Source organism: Panthera leo, chromosome B2 (assembly GCF_018350215.1).
Source record: "Panthera leo isolate Ple1 chromosome B2, P.leo_Ple1_pat1.1, whole genome shotgun sequence".
NCBI classification, from domain to species: domain Eukaryota; kingdom Metazoa; phylum Chordata; class Mammalia; order Carnivora; family Felidae; genus Panthera; species Panthera leo.
In genome coordinates this window covers 64,719,316-64,741,161 of record NC_056683.1, presented here as the reverse complement: position 1 = coordinate 64,741,161, position 21,846 = coordinate 64,719,316, and the positions used below count along the sequence as shown (strand labels likewise).

The 21,846-nt window shown below is 34.1% G+C and overlaps 1 protein-coding gene across 1 annotated transcript in view; it reads right to left on the bottom strand.

Moving 5' to 3' along the window:
* RIMS1 (regulating synaptic membrane exocytosis 1) overlaps nt 1-21,846 on the bottom strand; it is a 491,685-nt gene that overhangs the window by 345,749 nt on the left and 124,090 nt on the right. The window contains 1 exon segment of the mRNA XM_042939159.1: nt 7,670-7,689. Coding sequence (XP_042795093.1) covers nt 7,670-7,689 — 20 coding nt within the window.

Here is a 21,846-nt window from a genome sequence, read left to right as displayed (position 1 = left end):
AAGAAAGAACGTGTATGGAAAATTTAAAACAGAAACATCATAAATGGCCAATAAACTTCTGGAAAATGTTTATATTCACTAGCAGAAAAGGAGATGGAAATTAAAATAACACCAACAAAATAAATCCCCACATGTTTTTTTACCTATAAACCTGAAAAAGGTTTAAACAACATACATTGCTCTGTGCAGCAGTGGAAATAGTCATTGTCATAGATGTGAAATCGGGTACAGCCTTTCTGAAGACATTTGTCAATATACAGCAAGCACTTTAATTTTTTTACAAATTTATTTGAATTTGTTTTTGATAAAATAGCATTATAGTTTTTAACTGCAAAAAAATTAAAATATTTTAAATAACTTACAAGATATTTTACCACGAGATAAAATATTATAGATTTCTCAGGCTTTTAAAATTAAATTAAAATTATTTCCCTCAGATATTAGAGTTTTTTAATATATAAATACACTCTGAATCTCCAAGAGGGAGCTGGAGTCTCTTTTTTTTTTCCTAAGAGTCAGGTTGATTGAAGTACAACTTCATCATTTTTTAGTGTACAGCTTGATGAATTTTGACAATCAGGGCATTGAACAGTATCATAAATTCTACAAATACCCACAGGTACCTTTATGGTCAATCTCCTCTCCCTCCCCCAAAACCTAGCAATGATTACTGTTTTTTTGATCTGACCATTGCTGTCTTTTTCTTTAACTTAGCATAATGGTTTGGAGATTCATCCACGTTATTACATATATCAGTAGTGTGTTCCTTTTTATTGCTGAATAGTATTTCCAGTGTGTGTGTGTGTGTGTGTGTGCGCACGTGCGCACGCATGCATGTGTGTATGTATCACAATTGGTTTATTCACTTACCGGCTCATGGACATTGGAGTTATTTCCAGATTTGGGGTATTGTGAACTACTGGGCGTTTTCATATAGGTCTTTGTGAGGACATGAGTTTTTACTTCTCTTGGATAAATAACTAGGTATTTTATTACTGGTAATTTATTACATATGTATTTAACCTAATAAGAAATTCCCAAACTGCTTTCCAAAGTGACTTGTCATTTTACATTCCCAACAACAATGCACCAGAGTCTTTGTCCACACTTGTTATTGTCTATCTTTTAAATGCCATTCTAGTGAGTGTGAAGAGTGTATCACTATAGCTTGGATTTCCACTTCTCTGACAACTAAAGATAATGCACATCTTTTTTTTCCCCCAAAGCTTTTCATATACTCCTTTTCCATTAGGTTAGCTTCTCTGGTAAAGTGTTCAAAAGTTTTGCCCATTACGAGAAGTTGCTTACTATTTTATTATTTAGTTATTTTTGGTGTACATACTTTATTACAAATATGTTTCATAATTTTTTCCTCCCAGTCTGTGGATTGGAGTCATTTTTTAACCATGTCTTTCAAATAACAGAAATTTTAATTTTGATGAAATCCAATTTATCATTTTTTTCTGTTATGTTTTATACTTTGGAATCCATTCCAACAATTCTTTGTCCGAAAAAAGTCACAAATATTTTCTCCTATGTTTTCTTCTAATAGCTTCCTCACTTTAGCTCTCACATGTAAGTTTATGATTCATTTGGATTCATTTTTGTATATGGTGTAGAGAAAAAAATCTGTTTATTTCATTTGTATATCATATATGGATATCCAGTTCCTTCAGCACCATTTGTTGTTTGCTGTTGAATTACTTTGGCATCTTTGAAAAGTCTCCCAGAGTTATTTAATGACAGAACCTACTGATTTTTTCAGCATGAATTATTATGTCTACCTTTTTGGAAAATGCCTTTAGAAAAGTTTATTTAAGAATACAGTAAAACATTAATGGGGGCTCTGGGATGGCTCAGTCAGTTAAGCATCCAACTTGGGCTCAGGTCATGATCTAGAAGTTCACGGGTTCAAGTCCCACATTGGGCTGTGTGCTGACAGGTCAGAGCCTGGAGCCTGCATCAGTGTCTGTGTCTCCCTCTCTCCCTTCCCCTCCCCTGTTCATGCTCTTTGTCTCTCTCTCTCTCAAAAACAAATGAACATTAAAAAAGAAATTTAAAAAAACAACATCAATGACACATTGTTACACTGGGGGGGGGAGAAAACTGGAAAAGCAAAAAGTATATGTATATAACAGGAGTGTCATGTACCAAAATATGTACACAGATGTTATTAGGTTTTGATTATATTAAGAATACTTTAACTTTTCCTTTTTATGTTTAATAGAATTTTCCCTTTACAAATTTTTTTCAATGTTTATTTTTTTTTTGAGAGACAGAGAGAGACAGTGCGAGCAGGGGAGGGGGAGAGAGAGAGGGAGACACAGAATCTGAAGCGGACTCCAGGTTCTGAGTTGTCAGCACAGAGCCCAACGCGGGGCTCAAACCCAGGAACCATGAGATCATGACCTGAGCCGAAGTCAGATGCTTAACCGACTGAGCCACTCAGGTGCCCCAAGAATTTTCTCTTTTAAAAGTACATATAAATTGTAATATAATTTTTAAAATTGTATTCCTTAAAATTTTTGATTCAGTAGTTCCACATAGTGTATGCAAAACATCAAGAGATAATGATTTAATTTTTTCTTTTCAGATTTTTCCTAAATTTTAAGGCAAGTGTGCATGCATGGTCTATGACTATGGCATTACACACCACAGATTCAAAGATAAATTGAAACATGGCTAACATTAGCAGAAATAATCACATCAAAAATACACTTGAGTTGTATCAGACAGAAAAGGGGAGAAAATTCCGGTTAAAAGTACCTTAGCATTTTCTAAAAGCAACATCAGATTATATTTGACAATTCTATTGTTAAATTGAATGTTCTCAAAGGAACAGACTCATAATTTTAGTGTTAAACCAAATGTTCTCAACAGAAGACATCCTTAAAAAGAAAAAAAGTCAATGAATGATTCAGGCAAAAAGTTCTATCATGGAATCATGCCCAGTTTCAATGTTGATCAGTTTTAAAGTTGACACTCTTCTTCACACACAGGTAATCAGGAACCTTCTGGGAGTACCAGATAGTGTATGCAAAACATCAAGAGATAATGATCTAAAATTTTTTTTTCTTAGATTTTTCCTAGATTTTAAGGCAGGAAGATAAAAATGACAACTATAAACATTCTATTTCTTTATCATTTCCCTTTTTCTTTTATAAGAGTGATAGTTTTGGCAGAGCGGAACTTGCCTTTTCAGGAATTTCTTATTTGCATTCACAGTATCAGTGATGCAAATGATCTTGCAAGTGTGCGTGCATGCTCTATGACTATGGCATTACACACCACAGATTCAAAGATAAATTGAAACATGGCAAAAATTATAATTAGTACCAAGTGGGTGTAGTGTAAGAGCTAAAAAAGCAAAGTAGAAAAGTTGAAATTCATTTCCACATTCAATTCAGGTGTTGTGTGAAGCTTCCTTTTGGGTGATTTCTGATTGTTAAAACACTTAAGTTGTCACCAAATTTTCCATATGATTAACAATGCTTTACAGAACACTCTTGTGCTTCCTCTGTATGCTGGATTTTTTCTTCCCTCTTCTTCAGTTGAGGTTAACTGTGCTGTGTTTAGTGTTTACAAACAAATAACAATCTAAGCTAATGTTTCTCACAGAACATTTCTAATGGAGATTCCTTACCCTTTCACATTATGAAGTTTCTTAACATGTGGGACATAGTAAAATACTTAAAAATAGTTCCACAGGATTTCTCCAAGTGGTATGATATAAAGTGATGACCTGAAATACTTGGTTGAAAGAGTATTCTGTGAGAATAGTAAGTGAAAAAAGCAATATTCTTTTAATATTAATACTCAAAATAAATACAGTTTTAACAATTGGAAATCACCTGAGAACAAGCTTCTGACAATGCCTGAATTGGATATGAAAATTAATTTCAACTTTTCTACAGTAGTCTTTAGCTCTTATACTATACCCACTTGGTACTCAAATACTCTTGGAGAAATCTTGTGAACCCATTTTTTTAAAATTTTTTTTTTTTCAACATTTTTTATTTATTTTTGGGACAGAGAGAGACAGAGCATGAACGGGGGAGGGGCAGAGAGAGATGGAGACACAGAATTGGAAACAGGCTCCAGGCTCCGAGCCATCAGCTCAGAGCCTGACGCGGGGCTCGAACTCACAGACCGCGAGATCGTGACCTGGCTGAAGTCGGACGCTTAACCGACTGCGCCACCCAGGCGCCCCATCTTGTGAACCCATTTTTAAGTATTTCACTATGTTCTTCATGTTAAGAAACTTTATTTATTTTTTGTTTTAAGTTTATTTATTTATTTTGAGAGAGAGAGAGAGAACACAAGCAGGGGAGGGTCAGAAAGAAGGAGAGACAGAGTCGCAAGCAGGCTCCACACCATCAGCACAGAGCCCGATGTGGGGCTTGAACTCCTGAACCATGAGATCATGACGCAAGCTGATATCAAGAGTCAGATGCCTAACTGACTGAGCCACCCAGGTGCCCCATGCAAAGAAACTTTATAATGTGAAGGGGAAAGACAATTTAATTATATATATTCTTTTAGATAGATTAGATTGTTATTTATTTGTAATCCCTAAGTATACCCTGATAACGTCACCTTAGAAGGAAAAAAATGCAGCATATGGAGGAAGACAAGAAAATTTTATTTATCATGGTTAATAACTTGGAAAAATTGGGGGATAAACTTTAAAAAGTTTAAACTTTTTAGTTTAAGTGGCTACTAAACACTATTGAAATAAATTGCAGCTCACCTATACCCTTTATTGAAATAAATTGCAGCTCACTGACATACTCTCCAAATATTGATTATAATGTGGTAGGTAGAAGAATACTTACTGACATAAAATACGTTGTATATACATTTTAAGACTTGACTATATGTGGGTGGTGAGTTTAGGAGTAATTTAATTTTTTTCTTTTATTTATTTAGAGTTAAAAAAATCTTTTTATACAACATTAGTAGAAACTCATCAGAATCTTAAGGTACAACTACTAGAATGATATATTGTAAATATGCCATTTTTGAATATATATTGACATAGTCATTCCCCATAAGAGAACAGCTCCTGATTAGCAGGATTTCTTGTTTAAATGGTCTGGGAATGCACAGTGGAGACTATCCAAAGTTGACATCTTTCTTCTACGTACAGCTTTATATGGTACCCGATCTGAACTGATAGCAGGAGAGTTGACTAAGTTTTTGATGAAACTAATGACAGTGTTGTAAATATTACCATCTTAAAACATGCTCATTTAGAAAGGATGTGTATATGATACTGAGAAACACTGTAACTATAGGAAGGCAAACTATAATGTAAAGCAACATTTGGGAATCCCAGCAACAAGTGTCATATATGGAATTCTCCTATCATGGCGGGGGAAGTAAAATAACAGAGTAGTTTAGAATTGGACTTTGGGGTTAGGTAAGCCTTGGTGTGAATCCTTTCTCTGTCATTTATCAGCTTTATTTGGGCAAGTTACTAAAACTCCCTAGGCCTCAGTTTCCTTATCTCTTAAACTGAGGTGACAAAAGGGCCTGCCTCATACAGTTGTTGTAAAGATTCAGTGATGAAAAACAAAGATATGTGTTTTGTGCTTGCATTGTACTCAGTATATGTTCAGTAAGTAATAAAATACATAAATGCTAGGGATCCACATTCCCTGATAATTCATATAGGCTCCAGTAATATGCTTGGGTTTGCAGAAAGGGAACCAGCTTGCAGAAGTGGTGCTATGTCTTTTAAGACAAGAAAAAATAATAATAGTAACATAATTTAAAATGTGTTAGTGAAACAGACATCATACACATATCAAGTAAAGTAGTTCCTACAGTCTTAAAGTTGAGATGTCACCTGACAAGGAAGAGTTGGCTCTGAGTTTTAACAGATAAGCATTCTTCCTTCATTTTAAGTCATTAAAAGATGAAAAACTATTACTTTGATTCTATCTATCTATCTATCTATCTATCTATCTATCTATCTATCTCCAAACAACTTTTTAGGATTTCATATTATACTACTTTCTTATGAAACCAGATAAATTTTCAAAACCTCTGTGAATTATCCAAAAATGAATAAAAATAATGAAGATTGGTTGGGATCAGTATATAAAAGAAAAAGGAATTAATATAAATGTAAAGTGTGTGTCTATGTGTTCACACACACTGGTCTAAGCATGAAGTTAATCAGTATATTCTAGAAAAGCATATTAGACATCAATTTGTACTGTCTATAAGGTGAGCACAATGATTAAAAAAAAAAATACCTGAAATGATCACCAGATAACAAATAGGCTTTCAAGGGGAGGGTATGTTAGGAGTTAAAACAACAAAAATATTATTATTAGTAAAATTAATCATATCTTTTCAACATCTAAAAGGAACCTCTAATGTTAAAGGTAACTTTTAATTAATAATTGGCAAAATTATGAGTAAACAAAGTAAGGAGAGACAATAAAATGTTCTTTTTTTAAAAAAAACTTTTTTTAATGTTTATTCATTTTCGAGAGACAGAGACAGAGCACGAATGGGGGAGGGAAAGAGAGAGGGGGAAATAGAGAATCTGAAGCAGGCCCCAGGCTCTGAGCTGCCAGCACAGAGCCCGATGTGGGGCTTGAACTCATGAACTGTGAGATCATGACCTGAACCGAAGTCAGACAATTAACTTACTGAGCCACCCAGGCGCCCCTAAAATGGTCTTTTACCTGACGATGTACCAATCCAGAGTTGTGAAAAAGCTAAAACTTTTAAGTTCCAAAACTGCATCTATTATTATTGTTGGATACACAGTAAACTGTCTTGGGACAGCATTATTAATAGGCTATAAATAAGAACCATAAATAACAAGTCAAATTACCTAACTTTAAAAAATAAATAATTGAATTGAAATCATTTTTTAATGGGATAAGTGGGTTAAAGCAATAACAAAAATAATGAATGGGTTAGTGGAGGGGCACCTGGGTGACCTGGTTAAGCTTCTGACTTTGGTTCAGGTTATGATCTCCTGGTTCCTGAGTTTGAACCCTGCATCGGGCTCTGTGCTGACAGTATGGAGCCTGCTTGGGATTCTCTCTCTCTCTTTGCCCTTGGCCCCCCCACCAACTCTCAAAAATACATACATAAATACATACATACATACATACATACATACATACATACATACATAAACAAAGAAACAACAAACTTTAAAAAAAAAAGATTGGGTCAGTGGAAAAAAGGGAATGTTTATTAAATTCATTTTAGCTTCCCAGGATTTGTTTAATGATTAGAGGCATACATGGCACGAATATTCTCATGTGGTAGATTTTGCAGATTGATGAAACATCTCATCTCAGAAGTCCCCACATACTTCATATAACAGTAATAATAATACATAAAAGAGTACAAGTCTCATTTTTTAAAAATGTTACCTATTTCTCCCAAATACACTAGCCAAGGGTTCTAAATTTTAGTTCAAGAAATTCTTTTACTTGATTCTAGGTGTAGTTCTCAGGGCTCGGTATTTCTAATCTGCAAAATATGAGCATTAGCCTAGATGCTAAGATTCAAACTCCAAACAAGTATTTCTAATCATCATTGTCATGTTGTCCAGATAAGTATGACTATTATTAAGTCTTCTTATTGCTCTCACTTGGCTCCAAATAACAGATTGTTGGAAACAGTAACTGGACACCAGTTTCTATCTTCACTAGTCTGGCAATGGAATAACCATGTGAAAGGTAAAATGAGGCATGAGAAAAAAACACAAATCGTAGAACTATAGAGATAACCTAGTTCTACCCTTCATTTTGCAGATGAAAAAACTAAAATTCATAGATATTAAGCACCTTCTCTCTCATATCACAGAACCTATAATTAGAAAATTCATAATACTATTTTGAAAGTTCCCTTCTGTTAGCATTAAAAACTATGTGCTGTGAGCAATGTTAATTTGTAGTCTGTGTGCACAAAATTACCAATCCTGGCTTATATTCATTGGATGTACAAAAAAAGAATAAAAACAATTTTTAGGGGAAATATGGTAATTTGTATGATCCACTATTTCTTTCCCCTTCTTTAACTGTGAGTTCAGTTTGCCTACCAAAGAATATTTTATTAGTTAAACCAGCTTTTTAAAATACTGTGAGTGAATGCTTTGAACTATTATTCTTATATTAAATCTGTATGACACAATACACATTGGATTAAAACTTAGTTGGGCTATTAAAATTAATCATGATCCATTGGTATTTCTGAATATAAATTTAAAAATGCAAACTAATAACTCTGGTCAAATCACAGAACTAGATAGTGTGTCTGATACAAAGATATACTGTCCTAAACCCCACTAGATGCTAGATCACAGAGGGTCTTACTGCCTGGGAGGTGGGGACACTTTGGGACACTAAGTAAAGGGGATCTTTTTCTGAGCGGTAGGAAAGTGTTTCAATATTTTAACAATATGGCTCACTTGCAGATGAAGCCATCAGCTCTGCCTGAATACCAAAGATCATTTGAATCCCACTAAAATGTCAACACACTTTGATCAACCCATTTGCAGTTTCTTCCTACTGTCAAAATGAATGTCAGGTAAAAAGGAAGATATGCTTTAGAAAAAAATTAGCATTTTCTCTCTGAATTTGTAGGTTAAGAGAAATGTGCCTCATATTCTTTGCTTTTTGTTGCTAAAAAATATGTTAAGAATCATTTAATTGATTTCTATATCATATATACTGACAACAGTGTTAATATTTAGCAATAGATATTACTCAAAATAGATATGTTGCTAACACAGACTATACTTATAAAAAATACTGTTGTTTCTTCTCATTGGAAAGCATTTCCTGAATGGTGATTTCTTCTTTTTAATGTTTATTTATTTTTGAGAGAGAGAGGGAGAGAGAGGCAAAGACAGAGCATGAGCAGGGAAGGAGCAGAGAGAGACAGAGACACAGAATTCGAAGCAGGTTCCAGGCTCTGAGCTGTCAGCACAAAGCCTGCTGCAGGGCTCAAACTCACGAGCCATGAGATCATGACTTGAGTGAAAGTCAGATGCTTAATGGACTGAGCCACCCAGGCACCCCTTGAATGGTGATTTCTAAGGAAGAAATGATTACAAACAAAAGAGCTTTCCTAAACCATGCTGAAACTTAATTAAAGTCAATCAAGATTATTTGTGTGTTGAATTCTCCACATGTTGAATGCTATTTCAAATTTTTTAGGATATCACTACCTATCATTACAAGTTATAAAATGTAAATGTATTAGGAAACACCTAAGAGAGATATTTTTAAATGATCCTTAAGAAATCTCTTATAGTCCAGTCAGCTCCAGGCAATAGGAAAACACCTCATTATGGTAACTTGAAGAAATCCTGACACAAAGGACGTCAGAGCCCTCTATCCTTCATTCCCAGGAGGTTCCTGCAAAACCCAAAAGAGCAAGAGATGTCCTCATTTTTCCCAAGGTACCTACACTCTGAATGCTGCTCCTGTGAGGAACAAACTGTCCAGTTGGGGCCTTCTCACCAATGCTACCTTCACCATGTAACTGCCGATTTGCCATGTAACTGTCCTCGTGTCTTCCCCCCTTCATAGCCCTAATTAAAACATGTTTAAGTAAACACTTAGTTTAAATCCCCCCTTTTTTTCTATTTCAGTGTGAACCCACAAATGTACAAATGTTTCAACCTGAACTTTTAATTTTAAGGTGCTGAAGCCCTATCATGTCTTTAAAGTGAAATGAACATTTGAAGGATATTCTTATCTTTAAATATTATACTGAATTCTGAAAACTTGTATTCCCAAATGTTTTGAATCCTGTCTTTTTTATGGTTCTGATGTGACAGTGTTTACAAATGACCACAGCTTATCAAAAGCCTACTTGAAAAAGAGACTTAGTAATTTTTAGAAATATCATTGTAATGCCATTATGGTCAATGGATCCAAGTTTTTCATACCTCATTTTTTTCACCTTCCTCAGTGCATATTCCCATGGTGTCTTTTGGAAATTGGGAGGGGAGAAGCTAACATATGTTTGTTTGCTTGTTCAACAGAACTGAATTGAAACTTTTATTCTTTCCATGTCCCAAAAAAACGTTGAGGTCGTGTTGGTTACATAAATAATTAGCTCTTCTATTATGTGCACCAGAATGCCCCGATTTCTTCAGAGATGAGCAACTGTGTGTAGTTCAGAATGTAAATGCAACATGATGCCAAGTGCCAAAGGTAACCACCTGGTGATGAGGCTCCAATCAACATACTGAAGCAGCTTCATTTCATCTAAGTAATGGAGGCGTCTCAAATAGAACAACAGAAACACTAAGGTGAAAATTGTTTCTTCTCTTACAAAAGAGCATAAAAGGCCTATCATTGACCTGCCAAAGCACTGCCTCAAAAATCAAATGATCATGCAGGTTTTGTTAATACACTGTGCAAATCAGTTACTGTTCTTATTTATTTATGTTTAACTCCTCGGACTCTTTCTTAAAACTCTGCACAGAGGGCAAACTAAAATGCTCTGCCTTTAGGATACCAGAAGCCCTGGATTACATTTCTCTTTATGAGAATACCAAAGTGTTTTTAGAATACCCGACTCTTTTTTTATGCCTGCCTATACACGCCCCCAAATGCCACGGAATCCTGACAGTCACTTCCTTCTCCCAATGCCACCTGCTCCCTGAACACCCACCCACGAACTGCTAAAATCCTCCCGTCACCTCAGCCACATGCCAACATAGAATGCTGCCTGCCGTCTCCATCCCCTAACCTCTAAACTGCCTTGGGAATAAGGAAACAAATATGTACATAACTCAGATCACAAAAGGGCTTATGATGGCAAAGGGTTATGGGTCAGGTAGCTGGGAAGTACTTCGTCATCTTAAACTACCACTTTGTATGAACCAGAGTTGTCATTTCTGGTCTGCATGTGATACTTACTCAGAGACACCAGTTGCTAGGAGAAGTTCAGGGTAAGATGTATTTACTGATCCAAAAGCAGACACAAAGTTACACAATGCTCCCTATCCCACCAGAAAGTCCCATGTTGGCCTCTTCCATTTCCATCTTGAGAAACACTTTTTATGAGTGACAATTTTAGGTTATTTTAGCCTATTTGAACCTAAAAGATGCAATGCTTTTCAAAGAATATATCTAGATATTACTCCACTCTTAAAACAATATACTGAGTACATACTATGCACTGTGCTAGGCACAGTGGTTATACAGTGTTAAAGATGTGGTCACTGCTAATATGGGCATTATAATTTGCTCTGATTCCCAATTATCAAGTGATAGAATTTTCCAAGACTTTATGGATTTCTTTCAGTGCCAGACTTATAGAACTGAAACTAAAACTAGATTTGATCATTTTGTAGGTTCTAGTACAAGTTGCAGACAGAGGCCACACAGTCAGGAACTATACTTATTTGTCTTTGTGTCTCCAATATCTAGCATAGTCTATAGTCTTCAATTCACGCATAATCAATGAAGAATGCATGGATCAGTTCAAGATGCATAAATGAATATACAATTGTGAACAAATGAATGGGTAGAATTTACCACAGCAGATCTGCTTGCCAAGTACTACACACCAAGAAGTTGTTGCTTTTCTCTGTCATTACATTTGACTCCTCTTTATTAACAACTTTTGAGACATTAAAGGAATTCTTCCCTAAATTCAAGCTCTTAAACTGACAACAATTAATAGGACTTTCTAAATGTGAACTTGAAACTTTATGAAGTCTTAAACCACCTCTGATCCTCTGGCATGGGCTACACAGGGGACCAGAAATACATTATGCCTCAATCTTTGCCACAGCTATGTTAAGAGACCAACATGATGAAAATTCATCTGGAACTTGCCATAAACTGTTAGCAGAGTTTTGTGAATTTGAGTATTTCAGGAACCACAGTGCAAGCCCTTCTATGCCTTTTGGGATATTATATCAGGTTTGAATCTACAGAATAATAGATACCTACTTGTTTTGCTAAATTTAAAGGAGGTGAGGATTTGCTTCATTTAAAAAAAAAATGACCTTGTCTACCCAAAAGCATTACTTGGTCTTTTTTATCCGAAAGTGTTACTGAGCTAAATATAATCAGTTTCCCCTGTGGCTCTTCTGGAATTTAACAGACTGCAGCCACCAAATTTGGAAACTTATCCCAAACTTTTCTGGTTATAAACCTCTAATTAGGATTATCAGAATGGTAGTGGGAAGCTACTCTCTCTTTTCTTCCCATAAGTGAATAATTGAGTCTCTTGGGAAGTCACTGAAGGAACCTGACTGTTTAAAAAAAAGTTTTAATCTCTAAAAGGATTATATAACCTCACAAATTCAAATACTAATTTCATGCTGTGGACACATTTTCCTAATGAATATTGAAAAGATTAAAGGAAAATTTGGGCCAAATCTCAGATGTGGTATCACTGAAGGCATTAGAAGAGGAACTGGATATTTGCCTTTGGTTGGTAAAATTGGAGAAGAAGGAGTCCATAGGTTTTTAAAAATTATTAAAATAACAACTTATAAAATGCTTTATGTTATACCCCTGAATCTTCCATAGAGTCATTAAAAATCTATATATAAATTAAAGTTATTTAATCACATGCATAAACACATTTTAGCCACATTTATTTACTCTGACAGAAGTAGGGAAATGAACCTCACCATTTGTAGGTATCAGATATATTAATAATACCAAGAACAATAACAAGATAATAATAGGTAGCCCTTATTAGACCTTTATCAGTGTCAGGTATTTGCTAGAAATTCTTTACAGATATTCTCATGTGATTCTTACTACAGTTTTTGATGTAGCTATCATTACCATAATCCTTGTTTACAGATAAAGACATTGAGACACAGAGAGAATATTTGGCTAAAGTAACATAGCCAGTTGATAGGCAAGAATTTAAACTAAGCAGTATGTGTGACTCTTGGCTTTTAACAAATGGCAATAGATGGCTGGTTAAGTTTAGTAAACCAATTATTGGAAGTGCTTTTGGAAGCTGTTAGTTATGGTTGATAATGCCCAAGTCAGTATTTTATTTTATTTTTTCCAAGTCAATGTATTTTTAAAAGATATTGCATTCAATTAATTTTGTTCTTTTAATTACTTAACAGTTATGCATTGTCATGGCCTTATAGAAGAGAAAGCATACGGCCTTATATTTACATACCTTTTAGCATAGTACCAAGAAATGAAGACTTGGGTTCAGTTTCAGCTTATTACCTTGTTAACTTGTTAACTTATTAATAAATCACTTAACATCAAAAGCTATGGCTCTATTCGTTAACTGTAACAAAAACAATTTAAACTAAGTGATCTTTAATATTCCTTGAGCTCCAAATTCCTAGAATTCTGTAGTCTCTTGATAATTGTTGTTTGATAATGACCCAGATAATGAAGAATAATTTTACAAACAGAGTATCATAGTTTCAAAGGAGTGTTTTTAAAACTTCAGTAAGGAGCAAACACATATTCAAGGAAAAAGTAATCTCTGAGAGCTCACAAAAATATTTCCATAGTCACCCATTCTCAAAAACACTGCTTCAAAAACTTCAAGTCATTTACTATGAAAATCTTTTATTTGTGAATCATTCGTAAAAAAGGGAAATTAATCTTTATAAGAATAGAGTTGCCATATTTAGCAAATAAATATAGAGAACATCCAGTGAAGCTGGAATTTCAGATAAACAATTAATAAGTTAGAATATCCTAATGAGGGACATGAGTTTTAGTATACGCATGTACTTCACTAAAATTTTTAGGGATGTACTAAAATCTAGGGACATACAAATAAATTACTCATTGTGCATCTGAAATTTAAATTAAACTGGGCCCCTGTATTTTATCTGGTAATCCTACTGGTAAATGAAACACTCAACTGAGGTGAAAACACAAACCAAAAGAAAATAATTAGAATTCATGAACCACTGCATGTGCATCCGAGAAATGCTATCCCAAGGTATCATTCTATTTTTCTCATTTCTCAGACATATATGAGCCTACCCAATACCAAATTATCATTCATATAAAGACTAAATTGCATTTCTGGTTACTATTCAAACATGCCATAGGCAGTAAAATTTTCTATAAACTCTTTATCTAGATATCAAATCCCACAGAGTTGCTGCTCTTTCCTGAGGAGTTTTCTTTAATGATTAAAACACTAGTAGAAAGGGAGTATCCACAAAAAACAAAACCAAGAACATCCTGGTTATTCTGGAGGTAAGAGACAAACCATGGAATTTGTTATTCAAAAAGAACATGTGATATAAAGTCCAAAACACCTAAGTACATACCTGAATGATAGTTAAGAATCCTACTCATATAATTAGATAATTAACACAAAAACATCACATGCCCAGGGCAAGGCAACTGGAGGTGATTATTAGGGGAAACAAGAGCCTGGTATCCATGCAAAGCCCCATACTGCCCACTGACGTCACCATAAAACACAAAACTTGTCAGGAGGATTTAATCTGGATCATTTAGTAAACAGAAGGAAACTAAGCACCAGTGACAAAAAAGTTGTGAATCCAAGATGTATGGGGGAAAAAAACAGCCTGGAAAAAGCAAGAACCAGTTACAAAGAAACAGGAGACTTAGAAAAGCCTTCTTTCTTTACTTCCTAGAAAATGTCCATTTCTTAAGACCCAAATCCTGTGTCTCACCTCTGGAAATCTTTCTTAACTTTTTGTCACCCCACCTGTACAAATCCCTGTAGGCCTGGTCAGTTTCTTTAGGATTCCATAGTACTTTTTATTTACACCACAGTGCTAGTGTTTTATTAGACTGAGCTGGGAGTCTACATGTCTGTCTTCCCCTAAAAGACAAAGACAATTTGAGCATAGGAACTGTGCCACTCATAAGCACTCCCTAGACCCTTCTGAATGAATGCATGAGAGTGTAAGTGGTCATGTGACATAGAGGAGGGAAATGATGAGAGACAAAGATCACAGAATTTAATACACAAGATGTTTTATTCAGATTCTACTCTGCTGCTTCACATTATGAATTTATTTTACACATTTTATTTTTAAAAACCCTAAGTTTCTTCTTAAGGAGTTGGGGTGAAATCTAACTAAAATGCAATAAAGCACTTCTATTTACAGAGGATTTATACAAACAGAACTCCTCTTAAACAAACCCTCATGAATAAACATAAATTCGTGATGTTCCAGGGGTATCCTGTTTTCTCTTCCTAGATGCCATTTCCAGCTAAAATGAAGGAGTCCAACAGCACTCTAGGACAAGCCAGACTCCAAACCCATATATATGTATATATATATATATATATATATATATATACACACACACATATATATACATATATATGTATACATATATACACACCCATACACACACACACATACACACACACACACACACACACACATACACACACACACCATCACACACGCACCAATACACAAGCACCACTGTCTCCAACAGGACCCTTTACAAGAGACTTTCTTGAATATATCCCTATTTCCCTTTAAAGCCAGTACTTTATATTATCAAACATTTGCTTATGTATTCTAATTATTGTATATGTGCTTACTTCCTTCCATCTCTATTGTTATAACTTCAAAAGCAAGACTTTCTCTTCTACTCTGCTTTTTCTCTCCCACAATAACAGAGTATATTTCTGTGTGCCTAAGAGGGGCTCAAGTAATAAGCCTTTAATAAATGACTGAATTAAAGTAAATGGATGTTAAAGTTTAAATATTTCAGGATTTCACCACAAAGGCATCATCTTGACATTCAAAGTAAGTTCCACCTCTGCTTAGCAATAATCACTATATATCTTGGAAGCCAGACCATCATGCTGTAGATTTGTTTTTATTGCTTTCTGGATGTTTATCCATATGAAGCTTTTGCCTGTCCAATTATTTCCCCCAGATTTTAGTTTACATCAATTCAAGAGAATCTGAATTCTATAATTACTTTTCCATATTGAGGAACATCTTCTATATTTTTAATCCCAGTTGCAAGAATAACACTTCCTTTTTTAGAATCACTGGCAAATTATACTCACATATAGATAAACTGCTATTCTAGGCCATACATGAAAATACTTTGCTGGGGAATAAAGAATAGGGTACAGGCTCTGACAGAAGTATCACTTAATCATTTATATACTGCTAAATACATAGCGGAAGTGGTGGAACTGAAATTCCCACACTTCTATCAAATAGAAAATTGGAGGTGATATCTCTCCTTTTGGCACTTCTTTTAATGTAGGCTCAAGCTGTCATCTCATAGTTTGTTCTCATTGCTATTTATGGCCACCTGTGTAATCTTTGGTCACATGGGAGTGATCACAGGTAACCTAAAGGTCTGCAAGGAAAAGTTCCATGATCATAAGATGGCTAAACTTATCATGCCATGGCACTGTATCTATTTTACTTATCTGTTTTTATTCCAACAAGCTTTCAAAGTCTTCATATGAGATTTGATAGAAAGAGATAATAAAGACATAATAGACCAGAGTTAAAAACCCACAGAAAGTATATTTAAACTGTTTCTGTGCTTTTTACGTTGTATGCCTTCTTTCTCAACAATAGAAGAGTTAAGACAGGGAGAGTTTGAACTAAATCTCTTTTCTTTGGTCTGTAATCTACTTTGGTGAAAATAAGAATGAAAACAGAGGAAAGCAATGGAAAGTAACATGTCTTTGCTTTTCTAGCTATATGGTGTAATTATGTTTAAAACTGTTCATATGTATTTTGGATTCAAAGCTTTCTTTACATTATTTAAAATGTTAAGAAAAATGAATAAACCAAATTAAAAATTATATTTAAAACTTGAAGTGACATTTATTGAAATAATTTAAAGTACCTGAGTCCTGAAGTTTTTTTAAAATAGAAATATTTTACAATTATAAATATATAAATATATAAATATTTACAAGTTATAGCAAAAAAAAAGCCTTTGGAAAAATGTTATTACAACTATAAATATTTAAATAACATGTATAACTTGTACATCTTCCATTAAATTTTGATACATTAGTTTCAAACATCCATTATGCTAATACTAACATCATAACAGTTTAAATAAAAATAAAAAGTCACAAGTATATTCTGCTGAAATTGTAGTCAAAGTCTCCATAGCAACTAACAGAGGAAAAAGTCTTTTGGGGTCAAGGAAAATAATTTTAGTAATCTAACAGCTCCATTGTCACTGCTATGGCACATTTCTGACCATTAGTAGTAAACCCAGTCTACAATTGGTGCTACTGATTCTAAGAGAAAGATGGGCACACAGAATGTAAACAATACATGGATGTTTATTAAATTTCTACTTTTACATACTCTTCTTTCAGAATCCAGATGACTCTAAAGAATCTATATGTTTGGCAAAAGAAATATGTATTCTGAATACTTCTAATACTTAAAATATTTTAAGGGATATTCCATTTTAACATATGCAGATTCACCTAAAATAACTGAAAGACATTCATGCTTTCATTTGTCTCATTAGAAGGGGATTTGGTAAAAAGTTGTGTTGACTCATCACCAGTGTGATAATGCAGAAGCTGATAAAGGAAGCATTTCATTTTCTGTCATGTTGAAAGTGGTATTGATTTAGGACAAGACTGTCAAACATTACTCACCTTCCATTGTTGGCTTATATAGAGGACTGTATAGATTCCTAAATTATATATGCAATTCCAAATCACAAATTATATTTTCAACATGCTATGTAGGTACAATATTAAAATAAGACATTTCAAAGAAATCTTTGTGTAGTTAAGGTATAGTAATCAACTGATTACATAGATTTTTTTTTTTAGGTAAATATATTTAATAGTTTGAACATACCTAAGTCTTTACTTCTTATTAAGTGTCCTTTTAGAAGCTTTATAGTAGAAATATTATGGCCAAGAGATAAAAAATTACACTGGGCTGCTAATTTCTGTTTACTAAATTGATATTAAATGACTAGATCCATTATTGTAACTACTTAGGTACATTAACTAATCACTATACTTAACACATCCAATTAGAATCCAGAATGTTTTCCTCCATTTTATAACAATTTGACAGCCTATACACCTTGGAAAAGATAAAAACCAAAACCACTGTTATTAACACTACTTTGAGCATCTATGAAGTAAGTATCTCAAAATCTAAACTGTGCAAAGTAAATATGGTAATCTTTGAGTTGCCAATATCTTCTCTACTCTCATGAAAAAAAAAACCCACAAAAATTAAAGTAGTTATCATTAGATTAGTTAGGGCACGGGATATAGTCTGAAGTGATAACTTAATGACAGTCAGAAGCTATCAAACAAGGAGGATTAGACCAAGGACATTTTTTTATGGCTTTTATTAATGAAGGCATTGGCAAGTATAAATTTTTAAGTGCAGAATGATCTTTTTAGTTCATTTCTAATAATTTAATAGGGAGATGAGACTGCAGTCCATGACAAAAGAGGATATTTACATTAGCTTATTGTCAGGAAATAATAAAACCACTTTGATTTATATTATTTACATTCTCTGAGGGCATTCCAAGTGCTTCCTGTTATACGTGTTGTATTAGACTTTAAGAGTTTTGGTGGTAGAGATGTGGTCAAATTGATCATTTTATGTAGCTTATCCTCGTGGCTGCCCCTTCAGAGAGGCAGAGATTGTTTGCCCCAGCCACAGGGCCACATGACCTATTTGGCAATTTAAGTCTTCCAGGCTAATGAACCACAAGCCTCCTGGGCCCAAGCTCTGGGTTCATCCATTTCTGATATAAAGCAAATTTCATGTCGTAACTAATAAGCCAAAAGAGAATGCCAATTTGGTCTTAGAATGGACAGAAAAGTAAGAAGTCACTTTTTATAATAAAAAATCTGACTACCCAAATAAGTTGGACAAAAATACATAGATACATTTTAAATCATTCATCTTTGTATGTATAATTAAAAATTCATGAATGTATCGTTCCTCACTCATTCATCAAACTTACAGCTTCAACTGCAGAGGATGGATGAAAATTATTTTCCTACCTAATTTTCCATATATTCTAAATTTTCTAATATGGACTTATTTTACTGAAAAAAATAAAAGTTTGAGGAGAATCAAAAATAATTTAGAAATGGCTTCAGCTCTCAAAGGCCTTAGAAATTTTTTGAAGAGATGAGACATGAACTCATAAAATGGTGACACAAGGTAGAAGGCAAAAAGTGTTCTTAAATAAAAAAAAAATACTGTATAGTTTTTTTTGGGGGGAGGTAGGGTGGAATGAGGGTTAAATGATCTTTCTATTGGTCACATGAGATTTCACATAGAAGCTGTCATTTAAACTGTTCCTGGAAGGAAGGACCAATTGAAAATCTGGGCAAATCTCTCAGCGGGGGTGGGGGGGGGGGTGCGGGTAACACATACATCCTAAATATACTATTTTACATAATTGCTGAGGTTTGAGGACTTCCTGAAACCTACACTGGGCCCCACATGGGCAGATTATTCCTTAAAGAGAGTAGTGGAAAATAAAGGGAGAAAAGTAGGTTAAGGACAGAATTTTAAGGTGTTTGTTCAGTTAGCAATGGAGAAGTACAAAAGCTTTGTAAAAGGGTCCTATATGAGCATATCTGTGCTCTTTCAGACACAATGTACTGTCTCTCTGTTCCAAGTAAATCAGAAAATACTACTGTTTTTCTTGAAAAATGTAGCCAGCCTCCAAAATGACTACCAGTAATCCATGCCTCTGATACTGAGACCCTATGTAGTTCCTTACCACATTGAATCAGGGCTAGCTTGCAGATATTGACAAATATAAATGAAGTCATGGAATTAAAATATTAATGAAAGTAACAAATACCACTGAGTGCCTTCAATGTGTCAGGCATTTACATTCCTTTTTTCATTTAATCTTCACAATAACCCTATGAAGTCAAGATTGGCATCTCTTTCACAAATGAGGATCCAACACTTAACACTCATGAGCAAACTTGGATAAACCCAAGTCTAGTGCACACAGAATCAGGAGTGCATCCAACTAGAGAAAACTTCTAGAATAAAGGTTCAAAAGAGAATTTATAGAGAAATCACAGGAAACTGTGGATGGATAGTTAAAGATGGATAAACATTAAAATGAGATATAAAGAAATGAAGAAAGAAGATAAAAAATCAGAAATTCATAAGCGGAAATAGAAATCATTGAGAGGCAAGTTAAGGAAATTTCCTTCATAAATGTGCCAACAGATTTCCAAGGTTGATTAATAAGTAAAAATCATATTTTATATCCTGATTTTTATGATAAGTACCTTATTGAAACCCTAATTGGACACATCTAATCAGGTTATATTTTGCTATAGTAAACATATTGCAAGTCTAGGTTTTTTGAGAGCTAATTCTAGCCACATTTTAAAATAACCAAAACCCCCCACAATTACAAAATATGATGATAATGTATTGAAATTATATAGGAATTATATAAAACTATAAAATATTTGAAAATCTTTGATTGTTAGAAATATACTGTGCTATTTATATACAACACAAAAATATGACATTGATCTATACTATAAGTTAGACCTAAAATTTGTTAGCTATCAACATCAAACATTTAATAACATTTTCTTACTATTTTAGGATGTAAAAGAGTCTTTAAATGATTTGGATAACTTAACACTGAAAAGCTCCCTTAAGAGTAAGCTTAGTGTCTTTTCTTCTTTGTTGAATTTCTGTATAGAATGAAAAATAATTCAAAATCACTCCAAACTGAGAGCTATGGTTTTACAAAACAGCCTGCAATTCTCAACTGTTCCCAGGGAGGGAGAACTCATGCATGAGTAAGCAGCCAACTGCAAGTGAATGAAGGAACTAAAATTCGACATTTACATGTATCTGGATGTGTGTGTGTATGTAACATCACTTAGAAAAATAGCTGTTCAGTATTCCTTATTACATTTAGAGTATACATTGAAAAGAAAGTCCTTGCCTTTCTAGTCAGTCTCCTTTCTACTCTGTTCTGTTTTAGGATTCATTAATTAACGATATTCCTCTTTATCTGCACCAAATATTTTCCTGCAAATACATTGGATTGTAGATTTTCAGGAAGTGTGAGTCTATCTTCCAATATTTTAAATGGGGAAAAGTAAGAAAGCATCCCCATCCTTCCAAAAAACTCAGTCAATGTCCTTAACAATGATAAAACCCTCATAAACATACAAACAAATCCACCAAAGATTCCTCCATAGTATAAAGCATTTAGAACACAAATTACTTGATTATTTAATGCTTATTCAACTCATTAGTAGGTATTTTCCATGGATTTAGCAACAGACACTAAGGCATTGAACATTAAGTTTTTCTTCTATCTTGCAATAAATGTATCATAATGTACATGTACATAACATATTGGAATATGCTAGAAAGACAGATCACCTACTTTCCTCACAGGCTTTCCACTTCCATAAACACTTACATATAATAATTTGGGGAAGATAATAATACTAATGCCCAAAAAGTTTGAATAAGGTGAACACTGGACTCTATCTTACTGGGAAAACAGCTAAGATACACCTACAACATGCTCCATACCGTTTCATCTTTACTTGTAAACAACTTAAATGTTTTGTGGTCAATGGTTGCAAATTGGTTACAGTAAATTTTTAATTATACTGTGAATTTTCTGTAAATGTTTTTTGTTTAAAAAATTTTCTTTAATGTTTATTTATTTTTGAGAGACACAGAGAGAGAGAGACAGAGTGTGAGCCAGGGAGGGGCAGAGAAAGAGGGAGACACAGAATCCCAAGCAGGCTCCAGGTTCTGAGCTGTCAGCACAGCTTGACCCACCAACTGTGAGATCATGACCTGAGCCGAAGTCCGATGCTTAACAGACTGAGCTACCTCAGCACCCC